Source organism: Silurus meridionalis, chromosome 11, assembly GCF_014805685.1.
Source record: "Silurus meridionalis isolate SWU-2019-XX chromosome 11, ASM1480568v1, whole genome shotgun sequence".
Lineage (NCBI taxonomy): Eukaryota > Metazoa > Chordata > Actinopteri > Siluriformes > Siluridae > Silurus > Silurus meridionalis.
Genome location: NC_060894.1, coordinates 15,554,690 through 15,570,484, shown reverse-complemented (window position 1 = coordinate 15,570,484; position 15,795 = coordinate 15,554,690). Strand labels below are relative to the sequence as shown.

The following is a 15,795-nucleotide window of genomic DNA, read 5'->3' as shown; positions in this document are numbered from 1 at the left end:
CTATTTTTAGCAAATGTAATTTTTTGTGACTGTGACCAAAGATTTCCATTTTTATTTAAAAATAAAAAAATTATATCACTTGTTTCCTCTGGCCTCTGCTAAAGATATACAGCTGGTCATATGTGTGTGTGTGTGTGTGTGTGTGTGTGTGTGTGTGTGTGTGAATCTGAGAGTCATAAACACTGCTTAGCTGACAACAACAATATGGAAAAAAATGATTCAGTCTGATGAATTATATTCCACTATTTTTTTATACCTTGACAAGTGTTTGAGTGCAGCATGTATACAATAAATGCTTCTGTTATACTGTGGTGGGCTTTTTGTTTTTATAGAAACTTTTTCTAGTTTTTCCTAAGTGTGTGTGTGTGTGTGTGTGTGTGTGTGTGTGTGTGTGTGTGTGTGTGTGTGTGTGTATGTGTGTGTGTGTGTGTGTGTGTGTGTGTGTGTGTGTGTGTGTGTGTGTGTGTGTGTGTGTGTGTGTGTGTGTAATGTGTGAGTGTCATGGCTAAATGTCATATCATTTTTACATAAAGGAAATTGTGACCACTGTGATCTACCTCAGAGCCCACAGCCGAACTATGGTTGTATTAAGCACAACACAAAAGCAGGAGGTACAGAGGGTAGAATAAATAGGCTGTGTGGGATGGTTTTTACCTACAGCATAAACCAGTAAGATTTCTTACAACAAAAAAAAACAACATTGAACCTTTTTTATAAGTTGACTTTTTTATTTTTTATTTTATTACAGAAATCATCAGGACACCAAACAGGACTTTTGTTATGTTTACACACGTATGGTTTTAAGTGCCTGATTTGTGCCTCATGGTGGATTTTGGTGTTTGATTTGAGATTTGGTGCATCAGTAAAACAAAAGTTTGGTGATACCAAGGTATTTGGCAATAAAAGGTGTAGAAAGTGTAACTAAGAAGTAAAACAGTTGGGGGAACCTTTTGCAACTAATTAGATTAAGTTAATTTGTAACAGATCAGAAACATGATTAGGTTTTAAAAAAGTATGTTAGAAAGGCAGAATATCTCAGTAGTGAAGATGGGCAGAGGTTCATTAATTTATGAAAAACTGCATCTGTAAATTGTGGAAAAAATATAATAATAATAATGATGAATAATGTTAATCATAAAATTGGGTTATAGGGCAGCATTACATTAAAAACAGCCATGATTTTGTAAATGAATCACTGCATGAGCTTAGTAAAATAGCCAGAAATCACTGACTGTGAACAAAGGTCACCATGTCATCAACAAAAGAAGGATTAAGCTCTATCATGAAAAGAAGAAGCCATATGTGAACATGATTTAGACACACTGGATTAATAAGAGTAATAGTTACATAAAAGTGATGAATTGGGGTTGCGTGTGTGTGTGTGTGTGTGTGTGTGTGTGTGTGTGTGTGTGTGTGTGTGTGTGTGTGTGTGTGCTCTGTTTGCAATATTTACATGCCATATTATGAAAATTTGGTCATGTTTAAAATGTTTACAGGTAATTCTGATGAAAACTACAGACATGAAATTTAAATACAAAAACCCTTGTTTCTGTGTAAGAAGGATTGCCTGTTCTCTTCTTAGCATAGGAAATAAAATGTAATCAAATCAAATTCTTCTCATCAAATTAAACAAGCTTAAAGTATATGGTCCAACTTGTTGTGTTGTTGCACACTTCCTGTGTTTTTACAAACAGCACCTCGCACCTTCCATTCGTCATTCTTATCTTTGATCCTCTCTTGTGGTATATATACATACATACATACAATCTATAAATCTTTTGATCTGAGTTGGTATCTCTTGATGAGTACATTATAAGGGCATTAAAAACAAAAAAAATCTAATGTAATACATTTACATTAGACTTTAGTCATTATGTCATCATGCTTAAGGGTTTTCCATATTCAGATTTCTTCAAAACAATTCAGATTCTTATAAAACCCTGAGCAGTTATTTATTTTTACATCTGGTATTATAATATGATCCAGGATAGGAATATTATTTAGCCAATTGCCTCTTGGCTACTGAGGTAATAAATAAATAAATAAATGTAAAATAATATAAATCTAGCCTTTTCACCAAAAGAGGCATCAGTCTGAAGGGTCTATTTTTTGTAGTAAGTGTGACCTGTAAGCAACTGTTGCTGACTTGCATTTCACAAAAAGGAAACTGTAGCCACAAACCTGCCTGAGAGAGCACAGTCCTGTTGTATTTCAGGCTGCATTAGACAAAATGATCATTAGAGGAATGGGTCCATAAATGTTGCATTGTCTACAATGGTAAGAAAGATGTTACTATATTGCTGTACAATATATTTTAGGTTTAATTAAATCACTGCATATCAACTTAAGCTATGGGATGTTGGCATTATGTTACTCTTAGCGTAAATTTGTGAAAAGAAAAATATTGTCTTTCATCTTTTTTATCAACTGAAACATCATTAATAATTGTAAAACATGCTTAATTTATCATTTTATGCTTCAGAATAAAAAAAAAAAAGCTATAAACAATGTATTTTTCATAGGCAGTAAGGAGCTATTTTATGTACCCTGTGTGGATACTTCTGTGTTTTCCTTCAGGTAATATATTTTTGTGTTCTGTGCTCTAAGTGATAATTGTGCATAATAATTGTTATTAGCATTCTTACTTTTTTATATAATTGAAAAGGTCACAGCTATGCTTCATTCTCTGTAAATCAACATGATGTAGCTTGTATACATACATGTATAGTTTTGTTTTGATCTGTGGAGAAAATGAAAATATCTTGCTATTTTTTTCAGCCGTGAGAACAGAGAATTGCTCTGAATTGCAGAAAGAGGCCATCATTGGTCATCAGATCCATCAGGAACTGTCAACCATCAATTGTCATTACAACAGGAATGAAAGTCAACAGCTTGTAGTATCTCTGGAAACAAAACACATATTGTGTAAATACAAGTATGATAAACTATCCTGGAGTAAACAAATCTGCAATGACAACATAAAATTTCAATGGACACCACAAACAGGAGAAATATCATTTCAGCTTTTAAATCTTCAGTTTAATAATTCAGCCATATACAAATGTACTGTGGAAAACTATTTACCACCTCCTACAAGGTGTTTGGCACAGAAGAGCATATTCATTGATGTCCAAGGTAAGGTGTTTGCTAACAATCCTTAAACTGAGAAATATTTTGAAACCTCTACAAGCCTTGATTTATTACAAATTAATTAGATGACATTGTACTTCTGTATGGTTGGATCCGGATGATTAATAGATCATTTATTTTACATATATTTTACATATATGTTGATGTTGCTAATGTTGGCAGATGAAAACACAAGTATGTAGTAAATAATGTGCGGAATGAGCAAAATGAAAATTATCATTTAATAGATCTGCCAATGATCCAGCAAAAGCCTATAAATATAAAGTGCTAGTTTTTACATTTTACTGCTATTTTCTAACATGTATGTAGGATATGCATAGTATTTCACAAATAAAATTTTCTTATTTTTCTTATTCATTTCTTTTTAATTTATAATAATAATAATAATAATAATAATAATAATAATATTATTATTATTATTATTATTATTATTATTACAAATGTAGAATAATGAATAAGTAATTCCTTGTACAGTAATTAGTGTATTACTTTCCTGTAAAAAAAATAAAATAATAATAATCCATAACATTTATAGGTGGTACTCAAAAAAACAAAACCCAGACAAATTCAAGGAGTGTGTATTAGTACATTATTTTAAATGGCATAGAAATACAGCTTTACAAAATAAATAAATCTAATTAATAAAATAATTTGTTGTAAATGGTAATAAAACATTAAATATGAGTCATGTCAAGAGTGTATGGTCATGGTTTATGATTAATTGGCTAATATATTTATTGACATACCTTTTATTACATTATTATATATGCTATAACTGTTAACTGGATGTGTTAATTTTCTTCATTTTACATTACAATACAACTAGCATATGGCATATGTGAAGGGTACGTTAGAATTACTTGTCTTTTTGTTTGTAAGTCAAATACGTTCGAGGCGCTCTTTTAAATTATTTTATTTGTCACATACATTATAATGTTGTGCTTTTTATGACCACTACATTGCAGAAAATATTTTGTGTAAAATAAATAAATAAAAATGTTTTTATGAAATTAATTCAATAAACCTTTAAACCTTGCATAGAACCAAAGTGTTAATTACCAGCAGCGTTGTGGCCCAACATTGTACTGCTTAAGTCTGTCCACCAAACCCAAAATCTATTAGAAATCTGGTATAGAATAATATGATATGAAAACAGCATCATCATTTTATCAGTGTTTCTGTCACATTAGAGAAGATAGAAAGCGTGTTGAACGGTAAAAAGGGCTCCCAAGATACCACTAAATCAAGTATGTATAGACAGCCAGCTTCCCAAAGACTAGATGAGCAGAAGCATCTTCATTGTTAAAATTTCTTAACATACATAGATATGATGCTATGATAATAAAATCATCAGCAAATGTTATTTCCAGTGTGCACTTAAGTCTTCTTCAGTGAAAAGTTGATAAAACCTACAAAACAGAAATAAGGTAAACGGGTAAAATAATCATAATAAATATTCGGACTACACAATTGCACTTGTTGTCCATGTCTATGTATACCACATATTGTAAAAGGGAAATGATTTATAATCACACTATTTGCTGTCACCAGAAAAGAATTGGTTTCCTCCTGAGTCTGGTTCCACTCAAAGATTCTTCAGGGAGATTTTATGCGGACGGGGGAGGTGGTAGCTTAGCGGCTAAGTCATTGAACTTTGGCTCCATGGGTTGTGGGTTTGAGTCCCGGACAAATACAAAGCTGCTACTCTTGGGACTCTGAGCAAGGCCCAATAACACCCCACCAGGTGCTCAGTTGTGATAAAGTATTTAAAGTACTCTCCAATGGACAGTGTCAAGCCCAGCTGTGAAAGGAGGAGAGTTGGGCATTGGGCTAGCAACCTGACCCTGTAAAAAAACTGCTTCAGAAACAGCAAGTAAGCCATCACGCCCTTTCCAATCATTTCCCTTTTCCAATAAAAAAAAATTACTTATGGGAATAAATGTATTAATTAAAAATTCCAACTATATTGATTTCCCTAAAGTTGACTTGTGACGACATTCATTGCTAAAAGCACTGTACGAATAAAACTGGATTTAGTTTAATTTTTCATTGTCTGTTGTCTGAAACTTTGCAGCATCTCCATCTGTATCTGTGTCATGTGAGAAGGGGCCTGGTGGATCTCTTACCATGCTTTGCACTTCTAAAGGCTTTTACCCATATGAGCTGAAGCAGGCCTGGCTCAGAAGTGAAAAACCTAACAGTTACCAAAACTCCTCTGTTGTCCTGAACTCCTCTGATATCAGATGGAAACAAATACATAACACAGATGGGACTTGGAGCATTACATCATCCCTTCCCCTGTCTTCAGGCTTAGGAGTGTACTACTGCTGGGTGAATCATTCAGCCCTGAGTCAGCCAATAATTGTAAACATTACTTCTACTGAGTGCACTGAGATAAAAGAGAGATTAACAGGTACAGATTTTTGTGTAAGTTTTGATTATACAAGTGTATAGTGTAAAGTATATGTATATGTATAATTGTATTTGTAATTTTTTTCAGTGTTGGTTACATTAGTCTCAGGAATCAGTTGTGGTGTGATCGCTGGTATTGGGCTGATCCTTGCCGGATGTTATAAATGTTCCAGTAAGTTTCATCATGTCTTGTTCACTTCATCTAAGTAATTCTTCTTTCTCTGGTTCATGCCTTTATGATGAAAGATTTTGTTATTAAGGGAAACCGGCATATTTGCATCAATCATACTTAGTGTTTTAGCCAGTCTTCTTTACATTTACTTTCATCAGTACACTATATAAATGTTGGTACAATACTCAGCAGATATTTTGCAAATATATCCTAAAATTATTAAAGCATTAAAGCAATGTATATTCTGCTGAAAAAACTGGTAGGTGAAAATAGTCCTGAAAAAAAGTCAAATTTAATGCCTTGTGCCACAAACACAAAAAGGGTTAAATCTAAATGTGCTGTTCTTTACAGTTTCCCAGAACAAAATACTGCATGTTCAGCTACCGATTAGGAACAGAACTACTACGAAAAGCAAAGTAACTGGAATATCAATCACAAACATTTAAAATGATAATTGCAGTTCTATTTTTCTTTAAATAAAAAAAAAAAGGGAAATCAGATCAGAAGCCTTTCAGCAAATGTTGCAATACGTAGGACTGCCTGATTGCCATACCCCTTTAACAGCACCTAAAACTAAATGAAATGCACAAAACAAATGTTAATTCAAACAAGTACAGCATACAAAAACTACCTCAGTAAACCACCACTGCAGAAAGCAAGCAAACTTGAAATGTTAGCTATAGGAGTCTCTGAGTTATTAATGTAAATCCACATGTACACCCACAGAACCCTAATAACATTTTTATTTTCATTGGCTTGACAAAGTTTTTCTCTTTTCACATGCACCATCCTAATGACAGTAGATGATCACTGTAGCCTCATCCAAACAATCAGATCCACAGACAGGTCACCCTTAGAAGCTAACACATTTGTCTCGATTGCTGGCTGAGAATGTTGCACCATTAACTTTGAACCCCCAACTGGAGTGGAAATTTTATTTTCAGAGTGACCACTGATGTTTGGCTTGTACATGGTTGTACATGTGTGTCTTTAGCTACATTATGTTCTCAAAAAAAAAAATAAACATAGTTTAATACTGAAAAAGCCTTAGGGATCAAGTGTATATAGTATAGAATTTGCATAAAACTTACCTAACGAAATCAACAAGGAGTGTAAGAAATGTGCCTTTAGAGTATTCCTCCTATCCCAAGGCAGTTTGCTAATAATAAATGTCCTTTTAGGAAAAAGAAATTCTTCAAGGTCTGAAGTAGAAGCAGCTCCATTGCCTGAGCCTGTGTCTCATCGTACACTGGGATCACTGGGAAATCATCAGCCTGTTCCAGAGGTCTACTCAACACTGGCAGACTATCAGCCTGTTCCAGAGGTCTATTCAACACTGGGAGACTATCAGCCTGTTCCAGAGGTCTATTCAACACTGGGAGACTATCAGCCTGTTCCAGAGGTCTACTCAACACTTGGGAGCCATCAGCCTGTTCCATGCAGAAACAATAGCAATGGCAGCCCATCTCTCTCTCTATGACACTCATTAACAACCGAACACTTTAAAAAAATGTGAATTATGCACCCACTGAATTATGTGTTAATTTTGTTTAATTAATTTTGCATTTCAGACACCATTATAAAAAATGTCTTGTGAAACTGCATTTGGGCTGCTAGGAATCTAACTTGTTAATTGTTACTACTATTCTTATTATAAGTATTATTTCCATTTTTGTTGTTGTTTATTGTTAATATTACTATTGCCTTTTATTCTTATTATGTTATTTTTTGTCTAACTTAATTATCTCTTTTTCTCTTCCTTTTCCTCTTTAATGTTTTTTCTTTCTGTGCACAACAAGCATCATGCATAAAACCCAGGGGTGTTACTCACACCCAGAAGCAGCTGATTATAAAAGCATATAACAGTACTTGTTGTATTTCTAATGTTTTTATAGTTTTTTTGTGTGTTTTAAAATCACAACACAATGGTAGGTCAATAACAGTGTATAGTGTGGTGATTGAAGCAATCATAGTATAATTTAATTCCATTTATTTGTATAGTGCTTTTAACAATAGACATTGTCACCAGAAAGATTTCCAGAGATAAAGCGATTATAAATAATGTATACGTTTGTTCTTTATAATTGAATGTTTGTCTCTAATGAGTAAGCCATTGGCGACTGTGGCAAGGAAAAACTCCCTGAGATGGCATGAGGAAGAAACCTTAAAAAGATATAAATTCAAAAGGGAACCCATCCTCATCTGGGTGGCACTAAATGTCTAAATGTCCGTTGTTGTATTTCTTTTGTCACTCTTACGGTATAGTTTAGTTTATTATGAGTCTGGCTGATGTATAAAAACAGCTGATGTCTTATAAATAAAAAGTTAATAAACAAATGAATGAGAATCACTGACTCACATGACTTTAAAATCAGGGCCATGCTCATTCGTCTATTTTTCCTAACTAAACACTAAAATAGTCTCACTGCAGTTACTTTCCTTGGGAAATGTCAATTAAAAAAAGAATTCATTGGAAATTTGTATTTCTTGGCTCTTGAATATTTAAGAAATTTGAGATTAAAGTGTTCTTTAACAACCAGGTCAGTTATACTTTTTGTGTTAGTGAATGAGAAATAAATACATATGTAACAATCATGTTCTCTTTTACTGTATTTATATATATATATATATATATATATATATATATATATATATATATATATATATATATATAGACATACAGATTGTCACTTTTTATGACAATAATCTATGATGGGACTTTCCTCTATTGCATTCTTCATTGCAAATATGCAAACCACATAAACAGAGTAAACAACAAAAATGACATTCAGCTTAAATGTCAAATTTCCTGGCTAGCATGCACATCTGCACATTTTAACTGCACAGTATGTGTTTTCTGATCTTCTCTATATTTCTGCCCTAAATCTCAATCAAGGTCACTCTAGTTTTTATGTCACATTTAACCATTTTAAACGTTCTCTGTAGCAACTGTCTCATGCTAATAAATAAATAAATAAATAAATACACATACATACATACACCAGGAGCAATTGTCTATTTTCATGATAAAATAAAAAAGGACTTTATTTAGGGTATGTCCCTGATTCCGCCGCCCACTTCTACTGCTGTTATGATCTTTCATTTTCAAGTCTACCCACGCTTGTAAAATGTAAGTTAACAGTTAAGTCCTCATAATTTTCTGATTGTGAAAAGAAACTAAGAAATACTCTTTTAACTTTAAATTACTACTTGGGAAACAACATTTCTTTATATATATTCTTTAATCTCAGATTTTTTCTAAGTTTACCTTCATAAAAGTCAATGGCTGTCTGTTCTATCATCATGCTGCTTGATTTTCGAGAAATCACTTCAGAAGAGGGAAAGAGGAAGGCCAAGTAGGAGGTTTATGGATGTGGTGAGGGAAGACATGCAGGTAGTTGGGTTGAAAGAGGCAGATGTAGAGGACAGGGGGGTATGGAGACGGATGGTCCGCTGTGGCGACCCCTAATGGGAGAAGCCGAAAGAAGAAGAAGACTTTAAAAAGGTAAGTCAAATAGAAGACCCAGCACTCTTTTTTTTTAATTAGGTAATTACATGGTACACCTTTAATTACATGATAGACAGGAGCATCTTTAGTAAATACGCACCTCTACCAGCTGGAACACTTTTTCTTCCAGCTCACATCAGGCCCCACAATCTTGTTGTATTAAGGCAAAGTAAGAGAGCTGAAAGCCTTTTACTATACATGTGATTTTGTAGTGAAAGACATATAAATGTATAGAATATAGACTGTGGTTTACAATATTGAAAATGATCTGAGAAGTGGATCTGTGATATAAGTCTAATGTAAAAAAAAAAAAAAAAAACAGAAAAGAAAAAGGAGGCAAGGCTAACCTTAATGTGTTTAATGCAGTTCTGTGGTAAAAAATTCAAAGGTTTATTTCAATGGTTCTTATTGGTAGAGTTTCCGGTTTCATTCTGTACAGTGTAGCCCACACAGCCTACAAATGTGGCCACCACAGACTCCAACTCTCAACATACTCATACACTCTTTCCTGCTCAAATTTTATTTGTCACAATAAACCATAATCAGTACATACATTGAAAGGCTTTTAAAGTGTTTTTGGTATAACTATGCACCAGGTTAAGGACTCAGCCATAGGGGACTAGAGAGTAATTGCAGAAATTGCACAATGAAAATGACAGATCTCACTATTCTTTGTAGGTGGGAAAACTTGAAAAATTTGCAGTGTATCAAGTATTTATTTGACCCATTGTACAATTAGCCACAAACCACAATGAACTGAAGCAGCATCGTAAAAAATAGTCAAAATACCCCCACAGTAGTGTAAGACTGACAATCATTCAGTAAATGATTACTTAAATGTATTGTTACTAAAGGTGGTTCCTTAAACTAATGGAACATAAGGTGTAGTTTTTCCACATAAAACACAGTTTAATATATCGTGTTGTTCATCCAAGATTGTATTTACTTAGACCTATAACCTAAAACCAAAGAATTAAAAGAGGCTAAGATGGTGTATGTTCCTTTTCACATGACTATAAGTCCATATATAGGGTTTTTAAAATCGTTTTCAATTTCATAGCCAGTGTTTCCTTAGGTTCGGTATTTTTTTATTAAAACAGTTATAGTTAAAAGAGAGAGAGAGAGAGAGAGAGAGAGAGAGAGAGAGAGAGAGAGAAAGCAAAAAGCTAAAAAAAAAAGAAAAAAAAGCTCAATTATTTCAGTATACATAAAAGTGGTCGATTTCTTTTCCCTTGTAGAAAAGAGCAACCACAGATGTAATAGCGGAACTATTCAATTCTGACTCGAGTTTCAAATCGGAAACATTTTCTTGTCGAACTTCATGTACATGGACCCAGCAGGTAGATTTTGGTTATATTGTGTACACGTTACATGTTGAATATAAGGAAGACTTAACGTGATTTGTAGCGATATGTTTCTGAGTCGCCAATCAGAGCCGTTTAATAAGCGCCGCTGGCTTTTATATATATATATATGTATCTATTTAGAAAAACACTTCATGCTAGCAGCTAAGCGCTGTGTTTTGGGGCACAATCAGTAGCATGAGGTGCTGTCAGTTCAGTATCAGGTCTGTTTATGATCGGTCGTCAGACGAGGTTGATCTCCTTAGTTGATCTAATTTAACTTATGGAATGAATTTTACAGAGAATATGACACACTGTGAGATTGCTAGCAATGAACTAGTTTTCTAAATTGTATAAATATTGCCTGTACGTACAGCATGTAAAGACTGGTTTTGCTGAATACTACAGAGCACAGGTTCTGACCTTGGCTTAGCGTGTCTCATTTTAGTGCTTTTTCTGTGCTAAACTACACCTAAATTAACAAACCAGATTACTAGCAAGCTGCTTGCTGTGTTAGTGGGTGTGTTAGAACAGAGAAAGCACCAACATTTGTGGTAGAGGGTTCTCCAGGACCAGGGTTGGTAACCTGTAGTTTAATTTACTGATGGCGGCATAAAAGATCTCCTTACTTTCAGTGATTTTGTTCCCTGTGTCAGCCAAACACCTTTAGATATGGCGATGATATCCCATGGCTTTAAAAGCAGCAAGCAAGATTTCACATTCGGACCATGGAAAGTCACATCAGCAAAAACCCACATTATGAAATCTAAAGATATTGAGCGGTGAGTATTTTGACAGTCAGCTATGTCAGTTATGGATCAAGTTCATAGAGATACACTGATCAGGCATAACATTATGACCACCTGCCTAATATTGTGTTGGTCCCCATTTTGCTGCCAAAACAGTACTGACCCATGGAGCATAAACAGCTTTAACTTCTTCAGCAGTTTGAGCTACAGGAGCTCGTCTGTTCGATCGGACCACATGGACCAGCCTTCACCCCCCACGTGCATCAATGAGCCTCGGCCGCCCACAATTCTGTCGCCGGTTCACCACTGTTACTTCTTCGGAGCACTTTTGATAGATACTGACCACTGCAGACTGGGATCATCCCAGAAGAGCTGCAGTTTTGGGGTGCTCTGAGCCAGTCGTCTAGACGTCACAATTTAGCCCTTGTCAGACTCACTCAAATCATTATGCTTGCCCATTTTTCCTGCTTCTAACACATCAACATTGAGGAGAAAAATGTTCACTTGCTGCTTAATATATCCCACTCACTAACAGGTGCCATGATGATGAGATAATCAGTGTTATTCTCTTCACTATTTATAATGTCATAATGTTATTCCTGGTTGGTGTATTAGCATCATCTCCACCTGTAGATTGTTGTGCTGATCTTGCTTCTGATAAATTCTTGTAAAGGCTAGCGGAGGAAATGCACATGCCGTCTCTACCAGAGATGCTTTTTGGAGACAACGTGCTGCGGATTCAGCACACCGACGGTTTCGGCATCGAGTTCAATGCTATCGACGCTCTCAAGCGCGTGAACAATTTACAAGATTCGGTGCAAGTGGCATGTGCCCAGGAGTGGCAGGAAAGCAGGTGGAAAATAAAACAAAAAATAAAACACAAAAAACATTTAAAAAAAAATCATACAGTATACAGCTTTGTTTTTAAACTTTGTGTTGGAATTCTGTTTTACTGCAGAGCCGATTCTGAGCACAAGGACGTAGTAAAGCGCTATGATTGGACCTACACAACAGATTACAAAGGGACATTGCTTGGTGAACACCTGCAGTTAAATGTAATTTGGCACATTAGAGTGATTGAATATTATGTTCTCTTCCCCTAAAATCTGAACAATATTTATTTGCCCACCCTAAAGGATGTGTGTGTGATACTCAGGTGTCTTCTACATCAGAGCGGATAGACCTGGAGAAACTGAAAGCTCGGGAGCAGATCATGTTCTTTGATGAGGTGCTGCTGTTCGAGGATGAGCTTCACGATCATGGCGTATCTATGATTAGTGTGAAAATTGTGAGTGTTTCATTTTTCGATTTTATGCATTTAATTAGCACAAAAAACTCTTTCATTGTGATATTCACTGGTTTGCATATCTATAAAAAGTAATATTACGAGAGACACTGAGAAAGATTATCATTTGTAGGTTTTTAAATTCAATCTCGGTGCTCTGTTGTGTGTTTCAGCGAGTGATGCCCACTAGTTTCTTTGTGTTGCTGCGCTTCTTCTTGAGAGTCGATGGAGTTATGATTCGGGTCAGCGACACACGGCTCTATCATGAGGTGGGTTAAGCTAGTTTTACTCCAAAACATTCTCTGGATAAAACAGAAAAATACTCAAATCTGTTTTGGTTTAATTCATATTGCATGGCAGGACTGATTTTTTTTTTAATTTTAAAATGTCCCCACTGTGGCACAAAATAAGGTATATTTAACACTGAATAACTGTGTATGAATATGTAATGTTAATCTTTATATTACTGGGATTTGCACTACTGGTTTACTGGTCAGTTTTACATGTACATTTTATAACTGTATTCATTTTTTATTTCTAGCCCTGAAATTGGACTCAGGCCCTATCCCCTTAAAAGGCCACTTATAAATGAATTTTGCTCATAATTTTTGACCTCTTACACTGAAAATACCACCAAAAAATCTCTCAGCTCAGAATTCCTAGTCAGGAACTCAGGATGATCTCAGTCCTGAATTCATAAACGTGGCTCCTCACAGCTTTAAGGATAGGAAAAGAAAAAATCATACCTTTCCCTTCAAAATTGTTTTGATATATATTTAAGTATTTGCTTTAGATTATTTCAGAGTCATATTCGCTTGTTCCATATTAGAAATTTCCACATTGTGTAGTGAATAAAGGTATGTCTTTTGTAGAACACTTACTACTTACAGTGTGTTACTGTTTAAAATGGGTAAACAGCTCATAACAGTTACAATATCAGTGGTTTTTTTTGGTGAGGTTCTTACTTCTATGACTTTTCCCTGGTGGTCTAGTGGTTAGGATTTGGCGCTCAAAAATAAAAACTTATTTCTATGACTTTACAAATAAGTTGAATGCAGCATTAGTATTTATTTTATTTAAAATATGGTTGGATACATATTTTTTTTGTTATAAAGCAGCTTGAGCAGTAGTAACAGTGAAAAATAAAAATAAATTGCTTGCAGGCTGGGAAAAATTACATCCTGCGGGAGTTCAGCTCACGAGAAAGCAAAGTTTCAGCACTTCAGGTGAGAATCGTTACCCTATTAGCCATCTTGCATTTAAATAAACGTTTCTGTCTTGCTAAAAACGAGTATTTCATTCACCTCGTTCACATACACAGTTTAACTAGATGGAGAGGAATTTACTCTGATTTCTGGAAAGGCAGAGATCTGACCCATAGTTGTTGAAATTATCATAAGAAATTATATAAAAACTCCCTCTCCAACATTTTGTTCATTTATGAATTCCGCATAAAGAAGTTGGAGCATTTTAAAACCTGTTCGCTCCAAAGTGGTAAAAAAAAATTACATTTTGAAATTAAATTAAGTTCCCCTGAAAGACCATAGCAACACTTACTGTCTGAAAGCAACTCCAATTTAGCTATGCTAAAGGCTGTTCACTGACTTTAAACTTGTTAGAAAGCATCATATTTACACCATAACCTGTTTTAAGAATCCTTAATGCCTTTAATGCCTTTCAGTAGTAATGTATTGTGAAATATTTTCAAATTCCCACCAACTTTTTCTTCGTCCCAGTTTGCATTCATAAAAGCAGCAATTGTGCTTCCATTTAAAAAAATGTAGAATACTGACGACATTAATAGGAGCTCCTGCCAATTTGTGCGCAGTCCCGCTATTCATACGCAATTGTACACACTGAACGTTAGAATGAGGAAAATGTGATTTCATTGACTTCGAACAGGACATGGTTGAGGACTTCAAAGTTCCACATGCTACAGTTTCTAGATTTTACACAGATTGGCATGGAATACTAAAACATCTAGTGAGTGTCAGTTCTGCATCTGGAAATACTTAAATGTGTAGAGATCAATGGAGAATGGCCAGACCAGTTTGAGGTGACAAGAAGGTTATGGAAACCACTCTGTTCGACTGCAAAGATCGGAGCAGAAGCATTTCAGAATGCACAACACATCAAACAAGGAGGTAAATGGGTTCCATTTTTGTCAGATTCGGAAAAACGAATACTCAGACCATCAAACGTCAGGGTCAAAGTAATCACAATTTCCACATTCAGATGTTTGATATGAACATTTAAATATAATCCGTTAATGTGGCTATTACAGGTATATCGTTGCTTTAAAAACCTTTCTCTGAATATAGTATTGTATTAATTATTTGACGATCAAAAATCATGATTATTTATTTTGCCTTCTGCTGTGGTCATTTCTGTTCATACCACTTTCTTTTCTCTTTGCAGCATGTTCCTCCAGCCTTGTTCACAGACCCTAATGAGATCGTTCAGCTTTTACCACTGACACTTACACTGTGTGAGAAACTTGAATTCCCGGAGCCACAGCCACCGATCGAGTCTCCACAGTGATCCCAGGCTACACATGTCAAACCTCCGAGTGCTGAGCTAGGATCAGTCTGTTGCCGATTACTGTATACAGCTAATATGTGCACTGACAGCTGATCCCAGATCAACATTCAGACATTGAGATGTTTGATGCCTGTGCACCCAGAAACGGAGCGAGATGCAGGGCTGCACCTACTTAGAATGCAGGTGCATCAGCTCTTATCTCTCCTTAAAGACTTGTGAATGAATCAAACACTTTACTGTCTGCCTCATTTACGGTTTCTGGATCATTTTATTCAAACAATATGTACACAAAATCTCATACATTGATGAAAATTGCAATGAATTTATTTTTTTTTATTTTTTAAACAACCTTTCAGTAAAAATGTATGCATATTAAGTGGTTCATCATTGGTCAGATGAGTGATGGAAAAATATGAAGTGGAGAGCGATTTATTAAAACTGTGTTTGTAATGTTCCTTTTTTGTGTGTTTGTGATTTAATAAATAACTCTTGATATCAACATACTAATTCAATGCCATTGATGAAATGACACAAATTAAACCTGAGCACTTCACCAACTACAACACAACCAATAACAATAACTGCCATAATAAAATTTTTTAAAGATATTGCTATTATTGAGGCATGCTGCAAAA

At 34.8% G+C, this 15,795-nt stretch overlaps 2 protein-coding genes across 5 annotated transcripts; both read left to right on the top strand.

The window, feature by feature from the left end:
- Nucleotides 1–2,159: 2,159 nt before the first annotated feature.
- LOC124393611 lies at nt 2,160–8,189 on the top strand. Of its 3 annotated transcripts, XR_006927346.1 has the most exons (7): nt 2,160–2,277; nt 2,523–2,577; nt 2,779–3,135; nt 4,702–5,023; nt 5,225–5,563; nt 5,651–5,734; nt 6,916–8,189. XR_006927346.1 is itself a non-coding variant. In XM_046861546.1 (6 exons), exons 2-6 carry the CDS (start codon nt 2,541–2,543, stop codon nt 7,212–7,214), a joined length of 1,116 nt encoding a protein of 371 aa, XP_046717502.1. In that variant the 5' UTR covers nt 2,160–2,277; nt 2,527–2,540; the 3' UTR covers nt 7,215–8,189. The 3 variants fall into 3 exon arrangements, 2 of the variants coding, with proteins under 2 accessions (XP_046717502.1, XP_046717501.1); XM_046861546.1 differs by lacking the exon at nt 4,702–5,023 and having other exon boundaries at nt 2,527–2,577; XM_046861545.1 differs by lacking the exon at nt 4,702–5,023.
- A 2,238-nt stretch (nt 8,190–10,427) lies between these two features.
- Nucleotides 10,428–15,659, top strand: tiprl (TIP41, TOR signaling pathway regulator-like (S. cerevisiae)). 2 transcript variants are annotated; one of them, XM_046860332.1, is made up of 8 exons: nt 10,428–10,582; nt 11,242–11,367; nt 12,008–12,187; nt 12,293–12,389; nt 12,491–12,622; nt 12,793–12,888; nt 13,783–13,845; nt 15,038–15,659. In XM_046860332.1, exons 2-8 carry the CDS (start codon nt 11,258–11,260, stop codon nt 15,158–15,160), a joined length of 801 nt encoding a protein of 266 aa, XP_046716288.1. In that variant the 5' UTR covers nt 10,428–10,582; nt 11,242–11,257; the 3' UTR covers nt 15,161–15,659. The 2 variants fall into 2 exon arrangements, with proteins under 2 accessions (XP_046716288.1, XP_046716287.1); XM_046860331.1 differs by lacking the exon at nt 10,428–10,582 and adding an exon at nt 10,695–10,809.
- The last annotated feature ends 136 nt before the right edge of the window (nt 15,660–15,795 follow it).

Excerpts from the sequence above, each read along its gene's own strand:
- LOC124393611 (XM_046861545.1), top strand. Across the intron at positions 3,136-5,224 it reads CATATTCATTGATGTCCAAG|CATCTCCATCTGTATCTGTG; the intron begins GTAAGGTGTTTG and ends GAAACTTTGCAG. Across the intron at positions 5,735-6,915 it reads CGGATGTTATAAATGTTCCA|GAAAAAGAAATTCTTCAAGG; the intron begins GTAAGTTTCATC and ends ATGTCCTTTTAG.
- tiprl (XM_046860331.1), top strand. The coding sequence starts at position 10,784 with ATGAGGTGCTGTCAGTTCAGTATCAG. Across the intron at positions 11,368-12,007 it reads AAATCTAAAGATATTGAGCG|GCTAGCGGAGGAAATGCACA; the intron begins GTGAGTATTTTG and ends ATTCTTGTAAAG. Across the intron at positions 12,889-13,782 it reads ACACACGGCTCTATCATGAG|GCTGGGAAAAATTACATCCT; the intron begins GTGGGTTAAGCT and ends AATTGCTTGCAG.